This window comes from Pararge aegeria, chromosome 8, assembly GCF_905163445.1.
Source record: "Pararge aegeria chromosome 8, ilParAegt1.1, whole genome shotgun sequence".
In the NCBI taxonomy this organism is placed as follows: domain Eukaryota; kingdom Metazoa; phylum Arthropoda; class Insecta; order Lepidoptera; family Nymphalidae; genus Pararge; species Pararge aegeria.
Genome location: NC_053187.1, coordinates 96,050 through 114,353, shown reverse-complemented (window position 1 = coordinate 114,353; position 18,304 = coordinate 96,050). Strand labels below are relative to the sequence as shown.

General features: G+C 37.9%; 2 protein-coding genes across 2 annotated transcripts in view; both read right to left on the bottom strand.

Annotated features, from left to right (window-relative positions):
- Nucleotides 1–5,325, bottom strand: part of LOC120625654 (protein vestigial) — a 38,087-nt gene extending 32,762 nt beyond the window's left edge. The window contains exon 1 of the mRNA XM_039892756.1: nucleotides 5,160–5,325. Within this exon, the coding sequence (XP_039748690.1) occupies nucleotides 5,160–5,267 (108 nt within the window). The 5' untranslated portion in view covers nucleotides 5,268–5,325. The remainder of the gene's footprint in view (nucleotides 1–5,159) is intronic.
- Nucleotides 5,326–15,935: 10,610 nt separating this feature from the next.
- LOC120626104 lies at nucleotides 15,936–17,209 on the bottom strand. Its single transcript, XM_039893397.1, has 2 exons — nucleotides 17,094–17,209; nucleotides 15,936–16,987 (listed from the first exon to the last, which is right to left on the bottom strand). The coding sequence occupies exon 2, from the start codon at nucleotides 16,473–16,475 to the stop codon at nucleotides 16,083–16,085; it is 393 nt and encodes a 130-aa protein (XP_039749331.1). The 5' UTR covers nucleotides 16,476–16,987; nucleotides 17,094–17,209; the 3' UTR covers nucleotides 15,936–16,082.
- Nucleotides 17,210–18,304: the final 1,095 nt, after the last annotated feature.

The window sequence follows — 18,304 nt, the reverse complement described above, 5'->3', positions numbered from 1 at the left end:
CGCTCGGCTGCCTACGCCGTCAGGAAAGTTAGACAGATTACTGACGTAGAAACAGCAAGACTTTTTCAGCCTATGGGATCTTATTATGGGGCAAAGCTGCTGATATTGAAACTATATTCATATTGCAGAAAAGAGCTGTACGGTCCCTACGTGAGAAATTAATAGAAATACTTACGGTAGCCTCACAATATATTTATAACAATAAAGTATTTGTTAGACAAAACATTACACTTTATAAATGAAAAGTGGATATAAACAATCGCCTTACGAAATGAATATAAGTTAGTGACATCTGCATATCGTTTGCGAAAGGTGCAGAAGTCATTTGTGTGATTGAGTATAGGTATGCTTTTATAATATGATTCCCAAGGTAACTTTCGACCTGCCAATGCATAAGTTTAAACAATGTGTTAAAACATCGATTCAATAAATCGCGGATAGGTACTAGACGATTGCTGAATTTCATAGCGACAAGGCTGCTTGGAAATAGGCTCCGCTCTCATCTCAAAATTTAACATGAAAAATGATATTGAAAAAGAGCAATCTGCTCTGAAGAATCTGCGTTCTCGGTAGAATCTGCCTTCCGAACAGGTGGTAGAGTCACTACAAACATACATACATGACGTTTAAAAAGTGCTTATAAACTAGGCCTACTTGAAATAAATGAATTGTGTCATTTTTAACAGTGAGAATGACATTTATTTTGATATAACCTATAAAAATACATGTTTTATCAAAATCAATTAATTAGTACACCACATAAAAAGTATTAAAGTATAGAATTAATGTTTAATGTTTTCATCGCTTTATGTATATATTATATATTGTATTAAAACTGTTGGTATACAAAGTCGCGGGCAACCGCTACATGTGTTTTTACTGGTCTGTGTTAGATTCCTATCTTTTTTATGATATGATAAAGTTAAACAGTTTATTGGTTTCTATGTCTAAACGCGCTGATCTCTAGCTCATTCCAATTTGGAAAATCTTCTATGCATTTCATCGCCAATTCTTGGAGAAGGAAAAAGTTCATATAGGTATAGGTAATAAACTATTTCATTATTTTGATGGGAGGTAAAAATTCTGAATTCTTCAACCAAAACTCTCGTATTAGGTAGGTACTGATTGTTTATATTAAAATTTACATGTTATGGTTAGAAGAAGCCCGAAACAAAAATTGCTGATATTTTTGTTATCACCATCTCACAATGCCACTTAAATTAAGTAGACTACATATACCTAGTAAAGCATTTCCAAAGACTTTTTTCCATATAATCGTTTACGACGTTATAATGGCTGGGATTTTTCTATATCTCACGTTTTATCAAACTCGGCTGGTCTACCGACATCGTCCGCGTCCACCTGGTAATAAGTTTCCCAGACAATCTTTCTTCCGCTATTCTAAACAATGTGGCCCACCGACACGACGCTGCTCGGGGCACATCGGGGCACATCGGGGCACATCGGGGCACATCGGGGCACATTGCGCGCGGGGCGTTTTATTTAATATTAGCTGTTTTTCTATCGTTTGGTAGCCTCTATATATTATTCCTCAAGAATAAGACTAAAAAACATAAAGTAATTTTTACTAAGACTGCTATTTCCTGCGTTTAATAGTTCACTATAGTAAATAATCCACTATTGAATAAAAGTCTTGGGGAAGGCTTCATTACTCATGTCATACTTATTATTAGTTATATTTTTATTAATGTGTCACTACCTATATAATGTATATTATATAGGTATATAATGTATATTATATAGGTAAGTTTTGTTTCGCCACAGCCACACTCGTTTTTATCGCATGTCCGAAACGTGGCTGGTAGGGAATGCGTTAGCATTAAGTCCGCCTTTTGTACACCGTTTTGTTGGTTGTACAATACAGAGTTCAAAAAATATTAAACATTTGATTTGTCAAAATAAATACATTCATATAGTAAATTTAGGACTTTCACAAGGACCCCAAACTGCGTGTGACAGTTTGTTCAACCCCTATTTCACGCATTTCAGGGTAGTATTTTCAAACATGTGAACAATTGTCCAATGCCATGTTTCCTGATTAACCAAAGAGACTGATTCAAAGATGTTAAATTCATTTGATATGTTATTATTTAATTTATATTTCTTGTATTCATCGTTTTACTACAATTTGAAAAATAGTGGGGCTAGTTTTACTATAATAAAAACAATCCGGGATACAAGAAAGGTACTATGTATAGACCATGCACTTCGTATTTCTTGTATAAACTCAGAAGCGAGGAAAGTACCACTAGTTTTCTACATTTTACTTAACACCGACTTAAAAAATATGTTACCTATAAAATATTTATTTCTTGCTCTTTAGTTGTATTGATACTTATTAGTTCCGGTGGCCGTCCGTGCTCTTAGTCATCAGTTTCACTCGACCAAATGTTGCTTTTCGATAGCAAATGCTCAAGTTACTTTAAAAATACTCAAATCTCTCTCTCGTTATAATATTTGAAGAGTTCACTCAATTTCAACAGATCTTGACCTGATGAAAATGGGAACACAAGGAAAGTATACCGTCTCAAACAAAAAAAAACTGAGCTAACATAAATTAAAAAGAAAAATTACAACCGAATTGAAAACCTCCTTTTTTGTAAGTCTGTTAAAACATTTAGACTACAAGAGATGCTTAGTGAATGTTGTCGATTGGCAGAGTAGGTACCTACTGCGGTTCCTACCCGGCAGCTGCGGCCGGCGGGTGTCGGGTTACCGCGCACTAGCGAGGCCAATGCCTTGTTATTGCTTTAATGGCCGCCAGCTCGCAGCTACCGGAGGAATGAGGGCACACCTTGGCTATTTGCTCGATGCTAGCACTGATAACATCGAACGGAACGAAGATACAAAAGGTTCAGTGTGTCACTTCATCTCGACTACTAAACCTTCTGTGAGACGCACACTGTCCCCGGAGCCCTGCCAGTCGCGAACGTGTGCAATGTAGCGGCCTCGACGAGTTACTCGTAACACGCGGAAGTGTTCACACTCGGGGAGGTTCTTCTCGCCATGTGCTCAGAGCAGTTTGTTAGCAAAAGTTATAGACCCCCGAGAAGTTAGTTTCATCTTGATGCGCGATCAGTGTAGGTCAGTTGGTGCGTTTATTCCCAACTTAATATTATAAATATGAAAGTGTGTTTGTTTGTTTGTCTTTTCGTCGCGGACCAACCGAGCGACCCAACAGCTTGACGTCCGGCACATACAGTAACATAGGTTACTTTTATCCCAGGCAAGCAAATAACTCCCACTGGATTTGCAAAAGTTTAATGCATATGTTTCAAATCACTTGAAAATCATGTATTTGAAATGAATATCTACTAATCTCATATTTTAAACATACATAGGTAGTCATTATGAACAATCATGGCATAACGTCGGAATAGTTCCACAGTGTTTTGCACCTCACATACCACAACGTTAAAAAACGAATATAACATGATGTAAGTAGGTACCTATGTTGCGTGTAATATGCCTCCTAATGAGTTTTTAAAAAAATGTGTTAGGAGACAGACATAAACGTTCCTTATATCGCAATAGGTTTAGCATCTGTATTTTATTATGTACATTATTCATAAAAATATTCATCAGTCATCCTAGTACCCATAACACAAGTTACTTTGTGGCTAGATGGCCATGTGTGTTTTGTCGCAGTTATTTATTATATTTATGTAAAGTGAAATGGAAAGTGTACAATTGGCAGCACTGCCTCACGGTTTCTTTAATTTTGACTCGGAATTCTTTCAGTTAAGATTCAGTGCTACCATTACATTTCTTTTATTTATTTCTCATTTCATATTCGTATTCTCAACAGGTTCTTTTATGTATACTTATAATATAAATAAAATAAAAGTATGAAAACAAAAACAACTGCCGCTTTCTATTCAGACAAACTCCTTTGTATAACATAGAATTATGTTTAAAAAATAATATGTTAACAATATTTAATCTTTCAACCGTAAGGAATAAGTATAATAGTTTAAAATGGTAACAAAAGTAATCAAATAATTTATGATTAGTCAATGAACTTTACTAAAATATTATTTTTTATAGTCGCTTTTTACAGTTTCGTGTGATAGATTGATATAATATAGATAACTAGGTGTTCCGTACCTTGTCCGCATTTATAACGGTTTTATTATAAATCTTGTGGGAGCCGTCTGGTTTCCTGGGGTAAGAAGTTAAATCTATGGCGAAAATCGAATTGATTGGTTGCTCAGTGAGGGCGCAATAGAAAGAAGAAAACACCAACAGACTGACAGAACTGAAATAAATATGAATAAGATTTTCCTCATTTTAAATTAGTTAAACAAATACAATTTCCCATTTACTATAATCATTAGTTATTTAAATAAGTAATCATACGTCTAAGTGTATTTTAGACGATTCAATTGTTGTCTAATAAGATTTCACCATGCTTCTTCGTGAAGTGTCGTGAAATTGATAACGTCCACTACGCCCGGTATCCGGAGCCCGAAATCCTGATATTAGGGCTTCGTTTTATCTATAACTATAAAACTGAAGAGTTGGGACTACCAGTCAGATTTGAGAAATCTTTTTAGCATTCGATAGCTCAATTGTTAGAATGATAATAATACTATCTGTTACACCCCCACCAGTTAATGGTAGCGACTCAACGTATAATAATAATAATTTGCAAAGCTCTATAGCAGGTTGTTGTGTCACACGTATAAAGAATTTACGCGCCTATTTCATATAGCCTAGGTATTTCATAATTTTATTGTTTGCAATAAACGTTTCATGTTTTATTAATTTAGGTAGTTAGGTATACAGATGTTATAGTTTATTGTTAATAGCAGGCGTATGTCTTGGTGAGTATGCTAAGTGTTAATGGTGCCCACGCTGTTACAATAACTAGCGCCTCGCCCGGCTCTGCACATGCGGCAAAGAGTAATTAGGTGCATAATGTCCAATATGAATATGCACTGAAGTACTTTTATCGACTAATACTTTCAGAATTCTAAATTTCGTGAACTCTTTCACACCCTAACTTATCAACCGATCCCTATGGAAGTTTATACATTATCACAGGTAGTAGGTACCTAAAGCGAAAGGAGAAACCAACCTCACATCGAGAAATAAAGGTCTGTCCCTGAGAGCCTCGCCTCGGGCCCTTCACTCACCCGGTCGTACTGGAAGTGCGGCGCGTGGTGGAAGGAGCGCGCGGCGCCGCGGCCGTACAGGTAGGGGTAGTAGGCGCCGTACATCACCTCGGGGCAGCTCACCGCCATGCCGGCCGCCGCGCGCGCCCCATGGCCGCGCGCCCACGAGCGCGGCGGCGCGGGCGCAGCGGAGCCCTGCGGACAGCGGACAGTTACACGCGGGGCCCGCTACGGACAGCCATATACAAACCGAAATCCATGCGGATTTACAGGAGGTAATTATGAAAGAGAGCGACCTTGTTAAAATAAGGAGGCATACAAATAATGGAACCTACCTGGTCTATAGGTATTTTCAAAATCGTTTAAATACCGTACCGTACCGTACCGTATTTTAAATGTCTCAAACTTTAAAAATATGGGACGTTCACAAATGCACAGAAAAGAATCTCCGATATTAACTTCCGACCCCCATTTACCTTCATAGGATTAAAAGAACCCTACGTACATTAGCAATCCGTTTATAATATAAACAGGAAAAACTTAATTTTCTATCTATTTTTCTTCTATGTAACCATCGTCCAGCATCGCCGGCCTATTACAAAGCATTGATCTCCTTTTAGCAACTTGCGATTTTCATTCTTATATTCTTTAGGAAAGCACTATACTTTGTTCACGTGGAAGTGAAGTTGGAACCGGATGCTTAGCCACCGGAACAAGACAATATTACCTAAGTAATTCACGGGTAGCCACTTGCTTGCAAAGCAATTTGGGCTGGCCACGATGCCTGAGCCTGATGCAATATTTAGTAAAAGGTGATGGAGTCGTTTACACTTGGCTTTTAGTTTTTAAAATAGTTGTAGGAATTGTAATACCTTTTAGCTTAAGAAAACAAACCAAATAAGCAGCCCGACAGCAGCTGTGGTGAAATTCGTCTTTTTTTGTAAAGTAAATTAAACGCTAGAAACGTGTGAAGTCAAAGAAGCGATTCCAAACAAAAAGGTAGTCTGAAGAATTTTGTAAGTGAAAGAGCATTGAATGTTGCATGCATTTAAACGACTGCTTTCGTGCCCATTTCTACCAAAAGGTGTTACGTATATGTTCATCTTTATAATTAGGAGGTACCTAATTATTATAACAACATAACATTTTGTATAGAATATACCTACCTACCTACAGAAAAAAGTTAGTGAGTAGGTATGGGTAAATTTTACTTATCAGAAGAATCCGTGGGAAACCACTAGTAATCTAGATGCGTAACTTATCTATTTACTTTTAGGTATTATCCTAGGTACTGAGGGGTATTATGGACATGTTTTCTTATATTAATTAGATAGGTCAGGTCTTCATAAGTAAACATAGTCTAATGTAAGGCTGCAATTTAGCTTGATGCTAAATGATACTGTCACCTAAGGTGAAGCGCGCACGCCTACAAGTTGCTTTTTGACTCTCGACTAAGAAACTTAAATATAACACTAGGTACTTAAATTGAGTATAGCTTGCTTAATCGCGATTAGTTCACGACGGTGAAATCGGACATTAGCTTTCGAAGTCAACTCAAAAATATTTTTATCCGAGTATGACTATACATGAACCCTTAGATGCCCTGGTAGGTACATAACACAAGAATGTGTACACACACGTGGTGCCTGGTGAGATGATGGCGATAACATAACTAAAGCTACGAGGACTCCCGACTGGAACTTGCCGGGCGTTCTGTTTGTTGACAAACTATCTAAAAGCAACCTGGTTTATAACACTTCCAAGCTTTTTCATCATTTACGTAATTCTTCATATTATACCTAATAGGACTTTTCTTTAAACGTTAAGAAACATCTCCGAGATGTGAACCGGTCAGTAGGTAGTTAATCATAAAATTGCATCGCTACCCGTTCCTTCAAACGAGTTACAAATTTTTGTGAACATATACCTACCTACCTAGTATATTTTCAAATATGTTCCTGCCTACTCTTTGTCAGATTGCGGCCAACGGCTAAATTATAATAACGTTATCCGCCGTAATCTTCAAATCGCTGACACAAGTCTTTACTAATTTCTCAAAGATTTACCAACCAGTACCTGTATATTCACCGGTAATGTAACACTAACAGACGCTACGTTCGTTACGTTTCTAAGAGTTCATAAAGTTACCTTATAAGAACTGAATGGATACTTAAGGGGGTATACATTTTTACATGAGTAGCCTAGGAGGGCTAAAGCCAGGTAGATCTGTAATTACTAATAAAGCACAGAATTAAACACCTTCGGAATCCACAATATTTTGTAAAAAGAAGTATCAAGAAAACTCGTGGACACCGATTTGAATAAATTTAGTTTTCTACCTAGGTAGGTGGCTACGACAGTACGGGGTTCTCCCGTTCCCTAACTATCCTATTGTATTATATTATGGTGACCTACCTAAGCCTCGTCGAGGGGCTTCCTTTAAGAATTCCGAATTCCAATGAAACACTGCTTTTGCCACGATATTTAACTTATTGGAGGCGTTCACGGTTCAGCGGAGGCACTGAGCAGTCCTCGCGAGCACGGTCACGCGACACGCGCGTCGGCGGCTGCGGACGCTGGCCGCCGGCTCGGGCGGCGGCGCGGCAGCGGACAAACGGCACTCGCGCACTGCGGATCACTCGCGGCGCAACTGCGGAGCGGGCGAGCGCGGACAGCGTCGCGCCAGGAATGCGTGCGAGGCGGCGCGCCGAGCGGGACTGCCGCCGCGCCGCCGCCGCCATTGGCGCGCCCCGCCCACCGCCCCGCCCCGCGCCGCGCCGCCCCGCACCGCACCGCCCCGCACCGCACCGCACCGCCAGCACAACGGGGCAAGGGCTGCACTCTGTAGTACTGTTTATTTAATTCGTCCCGGAGGTACAGAGCGGCCGTCGAAGTGATCTCTTAGAAAACTATTAACTAAAACTATTACAGGGTTTTTCCAACATCTCTACATAGCAGGGATCGATGCTGTACCAAAGCAGCTATTATATACACTCGTGTTCAACGTTTTTCAATGGACATTGGCCTGGCTCACCATTTCATTTTTGTCAGATATAGCGGCTTCGTACAAATCTGTAGCAAGGTAGGTAGAGAACTTAGTGGCAGGCCGCAGCCACCGGGTCATTTGGGCCGACATATAAATGGCACGATTTCTCTCAAATGCTACATCGGCGATGGGCAGGTCGCAAAAGATGTGCTAGATCAATATCATAATATGCGGCTTGTATTTTTTCAGATACGCATGCCGGTTTGCTAGTAGCTAATTGGGTTCACACTACAACTTTATGTTTCTCAATTTTGTAATTCCTAAGCTAGTTTCAGTGTAGGTATAATCTGTTGCTGAACCCAATAAATATATAAAAGAAAACGAACAGACAGCTGTAGGCTGAAGTTAGAGGAACTACAGGTCCTTACATTACCTTCGTTATACATTTAAGTAGGACATTTAGTACATTTTAGCTTTGTAAATAATAGAGAGCGCAATAAAGAGGAACTTCTTATGTCTCCTTCAAAAACAGTTAAATAAAGTATAGTATAGTAGGTATGTAAAAGCGCATATGTTCTGTTACCTAAATTTAACAATAAACTAGGTACCGTTGGATTTCATTACGACAAATAATTTTAATAAGTAGATATGTTTTAAAATAAATCAATGTTATTATCATTTAATGAATATTTAGGCTAATCTTAAACATTATTCAACATTGGGAAGAGTAATCAATTCGACCAAACATTTCGGTAGGTAGGTGGGTATAGGCTGACATTTTAGGACATGTTTTGATATTTTAGTATTTAATTTAGTTACATATTACAGAAGGAACCACATTGTAATGTTACAATAGTAATTAGTTTAAAATAATCATAACGATTTTTGCACACCAATCTTGGCAGCATCTATGTATTAGATCATGTTCAAGCAAAAAATATTACCTATGTTTTAATATAAAACCAAAACAAATTAAGCATAGCTGGGCTGAGCGATGACCGTTGGAAAACAACGCTGACGTCATGGCCAGGTCGTATGCAAGATGGTCACACGATATCGTTTCGGTTGCCGGAAGAAACTGGATGGTAAGCACCTACCTACCCAGCCAAAGACAGAGCCCGGTGGGCATATCTACAGCAGGCCTTCACTTCCGCAGGAACGCGGGGTTCTTGGTGGAAAACATATTTAGTTTTTAATATTAGCAATCTAATAATAGATACTTACTAATAATATTTAAAAGATACCTTATAATAAATACAAAGCTATTGTTTTGTTTTTTTTTACTATCTTAATATCAAAAAATTGCTACATAGGTACCTACTTATTGCTATCTAGGTATGTATTGGAAGTATTCAAAATTAATTTATTTCAAGTAGGCCTAATATAAGCATTTTTGAAACGTCAAGTCTGTCTGTGTGTAGTGACTCTACCACCGGTTCGGAAGGCAGATTCTACCGAGAAGAAGCCGGCAAGAAACTCAACAGTTGCTCTTTTCCAATATCAACAATTTACATTTTTTCATTTTAAAATTCATTTTTCTATCTTGTGAGAGATAAAAGCGGAGCCGGATGCTTCCAAGCAACCTTGTCATTAAGAAATTCATCAATTGTATAGTAATTTTCCTGACGGCGTAGGCAGCCGAGCTTAGTTTACATGCTAGTGTATCTATATGGGTAACCCACTGCAACTTACAATCTAGGGTCATTGCCCAGAAAAACTGTAGAATCTTCTATTTTCAGTGATTCTACCTACCTATGATAGTTTATAAACTTTCTTTACATTTGGTAAAATCAATTTCACCTACGATATTTCGTAGGCAAGAAAGTAATCACGCAATATCAACATCATCATATCAAATCTAGTGGCGTGCATAGAGGTTATGCACAGGGTATGCAGATGATATAAAATGAAGAAAATCTCCAGTACGAGTTATAAAAACTTAAGGATAGGCATTGTAAGAGTTATAAAAAGCCTACCCTTAAGTATTTTTTACATGTACCTACTGAAGATTTTCCTCATTTTATACTACTTAGGTATCTATTTATCTATCTGCATACCCTGTGCATACCCTCTCTGCACGCCGATATTATCAACCCATCACCGGCCCACTACAGGACGCGGGTCCCCTCCCACAATGAGAGGGGTTTAAAGCTGTAGTCCACTTCACACACCTTTGAGAACATTATGGAGAACTCTCAGGCATGCAGGTTTCCTTCCTTCACCGTGTAAGTTTATTTTACTTAAAACGCACATAACTTAGAGTTAGAGGGGCGTGCTGGGGATTCGAACTCGCTCCTCCGAAAGTGAAGACGAAGTCATACCCACTGAGCTATCACCGCTTGGTAGTTATACCTAGCTTCATATTATTTATTATCTTTGTGAATTCCACGCAGTTTAACGCAGTGGAAATAAATAAGTATTTAGGTAGGCGATAACAGAGCAATGCTGACACTCCTAGTGTTAGGAAAAATAAATAAATATACCTACTTATTTCCGTTTCTAGACTGTAGAACTTTTTGCCAAAACATCCTACCTAATTACCTATTATCTGTTCTTCAGGCTCTTGGAGCATCAAACAGCCACTATCATGTCAAATATTTCTTTATTCAAGTAGGCACATCGATGGCACTTTTGATGCGTTCATTACATACAAAATATGTACAGGTCGGTACTCGGAGTAGTGAGTAGTGATGGCGATAAATACAATCGTAAACCTAAAACCAAAGCTACGAGTGTTCCAAACGCGCCCTGGTCTAAGAAGAAGCTCACAACAAACTTAGCCGGGTGTTCTTTTCGTTAGCACCATCTCACATTGTCATTTGAAAATATTTTTAGAAGCCTGGTTGCTTCTGCACGGCTGGCATGGGCAGGAGACAACTATCTCCCCGGGGAAAGGATAAAAAAATATCCTCTCACACAGCTTTATCAACTTACAACAAAATGTATGTGTACCTACTTACAAATAAACGGGTGTGAACTTCTTAAATTCCATGTTCCCCTGCTTTAGCCGGTGGACATGTTAAATATATCCCCTGGTGCTCTTAAAAAGGAAATGCTCAAGTTACTTTTAAAAATACTCAAATCGTTATAGGTGTCCCGTTAATATTTGAAGGGTTCCCTCGATTTCTCCATGATCTTTGCAACAGATCCTAATCTGATGAAAATGGATCCACATGGGATGGCTTACCGCTGCAAACACATAAATGACAGAATTATGAGGTAAGGTAACAAACATTGAAAAAAAAAATCAACCGAATCGAGAACCTCGTCCATTTTCGTAGGTCAGTTAAAAATGAAGATCCGATAATCGATCAATGCTTACAAATACTTATTTACATATTAAATCAATGAATTCGATTGCCTTCATTCGACCTCAGAAAGTAATCATTTGCGAGCAGATCACAAATAAAACGGAGTTCTGTTCGCATGTTGAGTTCTAGAATTCCTGATGCGAATAGTTCTGGCGTTTTTACCGAATACCTAGTTCCGATAGCAGTTAATTTTCAAGCAAATCAAAATTTGATGTTGTTCTGGACGCATGCAGCTTAGCCCTATAGTTCCTGATCCCTAAGTAGTATTCTACCTACTTTTTAACAATAGTTCTGTTGTAATAACTGGAAAATATTACCTACGGGTCTAAAGATTTCTTTTTGTTCTCTCAGAATATGGCTGTTCTATCGGAAAGTAAAGAGGAAATTTGGAATTTCTCGATATTAATATATTGTCATAAGTAAGATATCCAGTCCCGAATACCTACGAGTGTTCTAGGCATTGCGTGCACTGGGTTTCTTACCAGGGTATGCATACAGTAGAAGAATTGCACCAAACGGAAAAAATTCCCCTCCAATACGACTTATGAAAAATAATTTTGGTATGCAGTGCTTTTGTGCATGCATGAAGTGCACGCCACTGGTTCTAGGCTTGGGCTTTGGGGTTATGTTTTAGTTTTAACTAGCTGACCAGCACAACTTCATCTGCACTGAATCAGTTATTAAAGGTTTTAATATCTTAAAAAAACCTAGAAACGAATTGCACCGCTACCTACCAGGTCCAGTTTTACTCTGCATTTTTCTTGCTTTTAGCATTTCTATACCCGTTGTATAGAAATGCTAAAAGGAAGCAAATTCCTCTTTAATTTGAATAATTTAAAGAGGTATTTGCAGGTACATAATCAATTTATATTATAATACTATTTATTTGGATAAGGATTAAATTCATGATAGCAATGCCACCATCTTTAGATTTTACCCGTGTTTTGATTGACAAATTCAAAATTCAAAATTCATTTATTTCAAGTAGGCCTAATATAAGCACTTTTGAAACGTCAAGTCTGTCTGTTTGTAGTGATTCTACCACCGGTTCGGAAGGCAGATTCTACCGAGTAATAATTATGACTTTAAACATATAGCACATTATTTGTATGTACTTATTTTTTTTTTTTTTTTTTAATGGCTTGCGTTTGTACCAATTGGGTACGATTTACTTCGCCAATGTCACGTGGTATGGAGGAGACACGCTTTTGAGAATGATCGGTGAAATATGAGGAAGACCAAATTTTAATCTTGACGCATTTAAATAAGTAGCAGATTTTTTGCTTCTCCTTTATGAGTTAATTTCCAACAGAAAAACAGATAATTAGAATGTTACTTTGTTGGAGATAGGAAGGTTCTTACATATATATTTACAACTTAATATTATTACACTTAACATATTTACATAGGAATCTACAGAATGGGCTAAACACAGACATTAACAGACACTCAACATTTAGAGGACGAGGAACTTGGACTGGGAGAACATCATAGAGGGGATGAAGGAGTTTAGGGCAAGAGAAGAGGATATGGGAGACAGTGCCTTCTTCCAAGCCACATTCACATATGGAGTGATCCCTTATTCTAATCTTAGTATGTACTTATTGTCAATCATTTTCGCGGCGTACGCCAGTAAAGAAGCTCCAAGTCAGTATGACATCTTTAACAAACATCGTTATATTTTAGACAACAATTTACAGAAAACCATCCCTATACTTACTAATTACTAATATTATAAATGTGAATGTAAGTTTGTTTCTTACGCTTTCACGCAAAAACTACTAAACCGATCATCACGAAACTTTGTACACATTTTTCTGAAGGTATTAGAAGTAAGTAATATAGGATGTTTTTATCCCGAAATTAAGCTCAGTTCTCTCGGGCGAGGGGATTAAAGTATTTGACGATTTTACACCAGGCTCAGCTATCCTAAATACATAAAGTGCTGCCAAATTCATTAGGCACATGTCTTTCAAAACAAAAACAAAAGCGGACGAAGTCGCGGGCAACAGCTAGTACTAAAATAAACTAAAACCTTGCGCATGAGTCACTCTGTTCATTAGTGAAAACCGTACAAAAATCCGTTCGGTAGTTTTTCGCTAAGACACACAGACAGAAGAGTAGTCTTTGTCACTTTCAGGTCCTCAACCTATCCAAAAAACCACGATTATCTAAAACGCAAATTGCGCGGATTTTGGAAACAATTGCGGAAAAATTGTGATGCTATCCTGTTGAAGCTGTTTGCGTTTTCGGGATAAAAAGAAGCCTATTATTCCAGACTATTGCATGTCTCTGTCAAAATTTAGCGGATCATCCGTTGTGGCGTTAAAGTGAAAAAAACATGCATCCATCTATCCATACATACATCCATTCCCACAAACTTTCGCATTTATAATATAAGTAGGGCGGTACGCATGCATTCGTTGTACCACTCCCATATACCTTGCGACTTGACTTGTTATCAGTGAAGAGTTATGCCCTTTATCTCCGAGAATATTTATCCGATCTTCCTTAAAATTAGAGAATACATGCTTGATACAATACATGCTTGTTGAATATACAATTTCCAATAAAAAAAGAATTATTAAAATCGGTTAAAATTTAACAGAGCTATGAAGTAAAATTGATAAAAACTTCCATCCCATTTCCCGGAGATAACTTATTGTTTATCGTGATAAAAAGTAGCCTATCTGTTGACCCGGAATATCAGCTACAACTATACTAAATTGTATCTAATTCAGTTCAGTAGTTTTCACGTGATGTCCGGACAGACAGACAGACAAAAATTAAATAAAAATCTGTTTTGCACTCAGCATCGATTATAAAGCATCCCCCTGTCAAAATTTTCAAAATATAATAAATGTACAGAAATCTTCCAGTTACAGTTTTATTATAAGTATAGATATGTTATAATAAGTAGATTTGATGAAACACAGTTTTGAAATAAAAAAGCACCCTTTGTAACATCAGGAAAGACCTACCCTCTGTAACAGAGGTTCTCCTTCCTCAGAAGTTACGGCATAAATGTAAATATTGTATCCCATTATTTTTAACCTTTGAATAAATGAATATTATTATTATTATTATTATCATAGGAACCTCCATAGACATGTTTGTAATGAAACAACGCTTGGCTATTATCATCAGAACAACTGACAAACTTCCCACACCAGCACACCTTAACCTAGCCACCATTACCTACAGCCAAATAAAATTAATTTATTTAATTAATTATTATCATTTTGATTTTTCTTTGTTTTTAATTTGTTTGCTTCTCCTCTGAGTTTATTTTTTTTGTCTAATTCAATATCACAAAAGAATGCAAAAAATAAAAGCAATGTTAACCCAAGTCAGTAAATGGATGGGTCCAACATCGATGTTGGAAGATTGAAAGGGATGACCCTCTCCAAAGGGAACATTGCTGAATTTCAGGTGAACAAGAACCCTCTGTTGAAATGATCCTCTTACCTTGTAGCACATTAATTATTTTAGTTGTACTTTGCTTGCAGTAGTATAAACTCACATAATGCCAAGTTTCATTTGAATTCAATTAGTACCTAGTTTTGATCCACGGCCAAGATACAGACAGACAAAAATGAAAAGAATTGAGTTTATCTGTACTATTTTACTCTTCAAAATATACATATTTTAATTTGCATTGACATAACTTATAACATACCTTGATATACCAACATAAAAACAACTTTTATCCCCCTTACGGATGAAATTAAGAAAGTTATATGTTTTATGTCCTTTCTCAAGGTCTAGGTTACTATTTAAACAAGTTACAAAGTTTCAGCAAAACAAAATTGACTGATTACAACTGGGCTAACATGTAGTAGAATAAAAAAACTCCTCAACTGTTAAGAGCACCAACACAGATTTTTGATTAGGGGTTTAATTGTCACTAATCGGGATGATCACATTATATTTGAAACAAGGTTTCTATATTAAATGTAATATTTCATGTTGTTCAACATCTTGGCCAAAGTGGTGATAGCCCAGTGGACAGTGAGACTTCAACTTCAATGACTCTCGAGGGCCCGAGTTTGAATCCCAGCATGCATCTCAACTTTTGTGCGTTTTAAGCAATTAAAATATCATTGGCTTCAACAGTGAAAGAAAACATGTGAGGAAACCTGCATGCCTGAGAGTTCTCCATAATGTTCTCAAAAGTGTGTGGAGTCTACCAATGTGCACTGGGCCATCATGGTGGACTATTAATATTGTGGGAGGCCCTGCGGGAGAGGGAGCTGCGCCCTGGAGGGGCCCAATAATGGGTTGATAATCATCATCGGATGAATGTACAAAACACATTTTTCAAATTAGTATAATAGTTTTGGATTATTCAGGAAAACTGATAGGTTTTTTTATTGCTAGATTTTACTGTTTTGTTAAAATACATTCCCCTCATTACCTTACATCTTAATAATAAAGCTCAAACCATCCTAAAACTCCTTTCTGGCTACCTTCAATTTGGGGAATATAAATGACAAAAGGTTCATGTGCAGCTGAGATTTTATTAGTAGAATCACATACAATCATCTCATTTCACAGCATGCCCACTTTGAACTTTCAAGGTGCACTCATAGCAGCAGCAGCTGTTGAACAGTAAGTGGACTGTGGAGGCACAGCGCCGGTCCCGGCTCAGACGGGGTCCGGCTGCGCGCGCAGCGCGGCCGCCACGCCGCGAGCAACGAGCGGCGCCGCGAAGCGGTCGAAGTCCTGGCCGCAGCACACGTGCGCCGGGCAGGCCAAAGCGGCGGCCAGGCGGCGCGCGTGTCCCACCGCGTCGTCGGCCGCGCCCAGCAGCGGCGTGGCCAGCGCGCCGCCCGCGCGCGGAACGCCCAGCGCCACGTGTCCCAGCCGCGCCTCGCGCCCGCCCAGCCACAGCAGCACGCCGCCCTGGGTGCGCAGCACGGCCCCGCGGCAGACCATCTCGCCGCTCCACACTTCAAACTCCTGAACGGCCCACGAACTCTTGCGGTACTTGACCCGCCGTTTCGTAGTTACATTCCTCGGTGAACTGCCCACCTCCATGATCGATATGACTCAATATGCTAGTTATGTTTGTTTCTTCGATTCATTACAATGAATTTAAGTAGATAGTTTTAATATTTGAATCAAATAAACGTGAATTGACAAAATCATTTTAATTGAAAAATGACAATTGACATATTATTTTTCTTTATTCTTTCCCGTAGGGAAAAGGCAAAGGTCTAGCACTGTACAGCCATGAATTTAGTAGAGTAATTTTTCTAATTCGGGTAATTCAAATGTCTATTGTTGATGTAATATATTCTTATATAATTTTGTAAGCTTGTTCTTTAAAGCTCTTGAATAGTGCACGGGTTAGTTGGTTTATTTTTTAAATCTCTGATAATTTGTCAGTGAATGGAAAAAGAGCGGGCTAAAAGGCGCGTCCTCAAAATCCCAAAAATTTTCGATATAAACATTCACACACACCGATTTCACAAAACAATCCCGATTTTTGTCACTATTGATGCCTCCGGTCCGTCTCTTCCCTCCACGTTCCTTAAGGCTCCCTCTCCCTATAATAACGAAATCAACTCAAAATTAGACATACAAAACTATCCCAAATAGACATTTAAAACTAAAACTTCATGAGTTTCAAAAAACGCGTACTCCCGTTCTCACCCTTTCGGAAACTGGTATTTTTTTGAAGTTATAATTGTTTAGCGGCGTTAGGAAAACATCCTGGGAGTGAAATTGTACGATGTAACGAAATCCGCGCGCACATGGATACACGATTTTTACAGAATGAAGGTAGTTAGGAAACCGAGTGAGAGGAGAATACATCGTCCGCCAGCTCACTTTTTACAATGCGCACACCGTCACAAAAAATCGACACCCTGAAGTTAGGTTTGGCAGTTGACTTTCAATAATTCAAACAATACCTTTTTTCTATTGTTAGTGTCGTTTTTCTACAAACGTCGAATAAGGTGAAAGATAAAAAATTTGAAAAGATTTTTAGCTTGTTACGCCAAAGAAGTACAACATCTAACGCGTGTACATAAATACACACACGTTTTTTTTTTCAATTGTTAGTGTCATTTTCTCTACAAACGTAGATTGAGGCGTACGAAAACATTTTAGACGAGTTTTTTTTACTTTTTACGCTAAAGAAGTATAACTTTCAACTTGTGTTCATAAGTACACACAGGTTTTTTTCTCTTTATTTTCTCGTAGGGTTAAGGCAAAGGTTTACAACCGTACAGCCGTTGACAAATTGTTTATTCACCACAGATTTTACCACCACTTATGTTTTGCTCAGAACAAAAGTCAAATTATATTCTGTTTTTGAATGATTCTCAAAAACTAAAAATTCTGTGTTTATTTACAGCATATTTACCTAATATTTTTAGATTTTTTTTGTCAACCCTAATCGACAATCTGCGTACTTAATTACGAAAAAAACATCGTACATGGTGATTGTTTAGTTTCTGCCCTCCAATACTGATAATGTAAACGAAGAGAGTTTTTACGTACGAGACGTAGAGAGATCTTTTTAATATATATATTATAGATCAAATAATAAATATGAATAATAACTTATACTTTTTTCTATTAAATAAAAGAATGGAAGGAACGAAATGTGTGCCACAGCTCCAGTGTTTCGATTTTTGGTATGCATGCCATGCACCAGTTTAAATAATAAACTTCTCCTATTCCCTGTTCCCATTCGATATTTTATTCACTTTTAGACAAAAAATGTGGGAATAATTTTATTTATAAACATTCTTCTGTAAAAGAGCTTACAGCCATTCTCGATAAATTTTCATTTCTGCTATTTTTAAAAGTACAGCAACACTGTACGTTTGTCAGTGTCTCTGTAAAACGTAAAACCT

Bases quoted from the DNA above. Each gene is read 5' to 3' on its own strand.
- LOC120626104 (XM_039893397.1), bottom strand. From the start codon at position 16,475: ATGGAGGTGGGCAGTTCACCGAGGAATGTAACTACGAAACGGCGGGTC.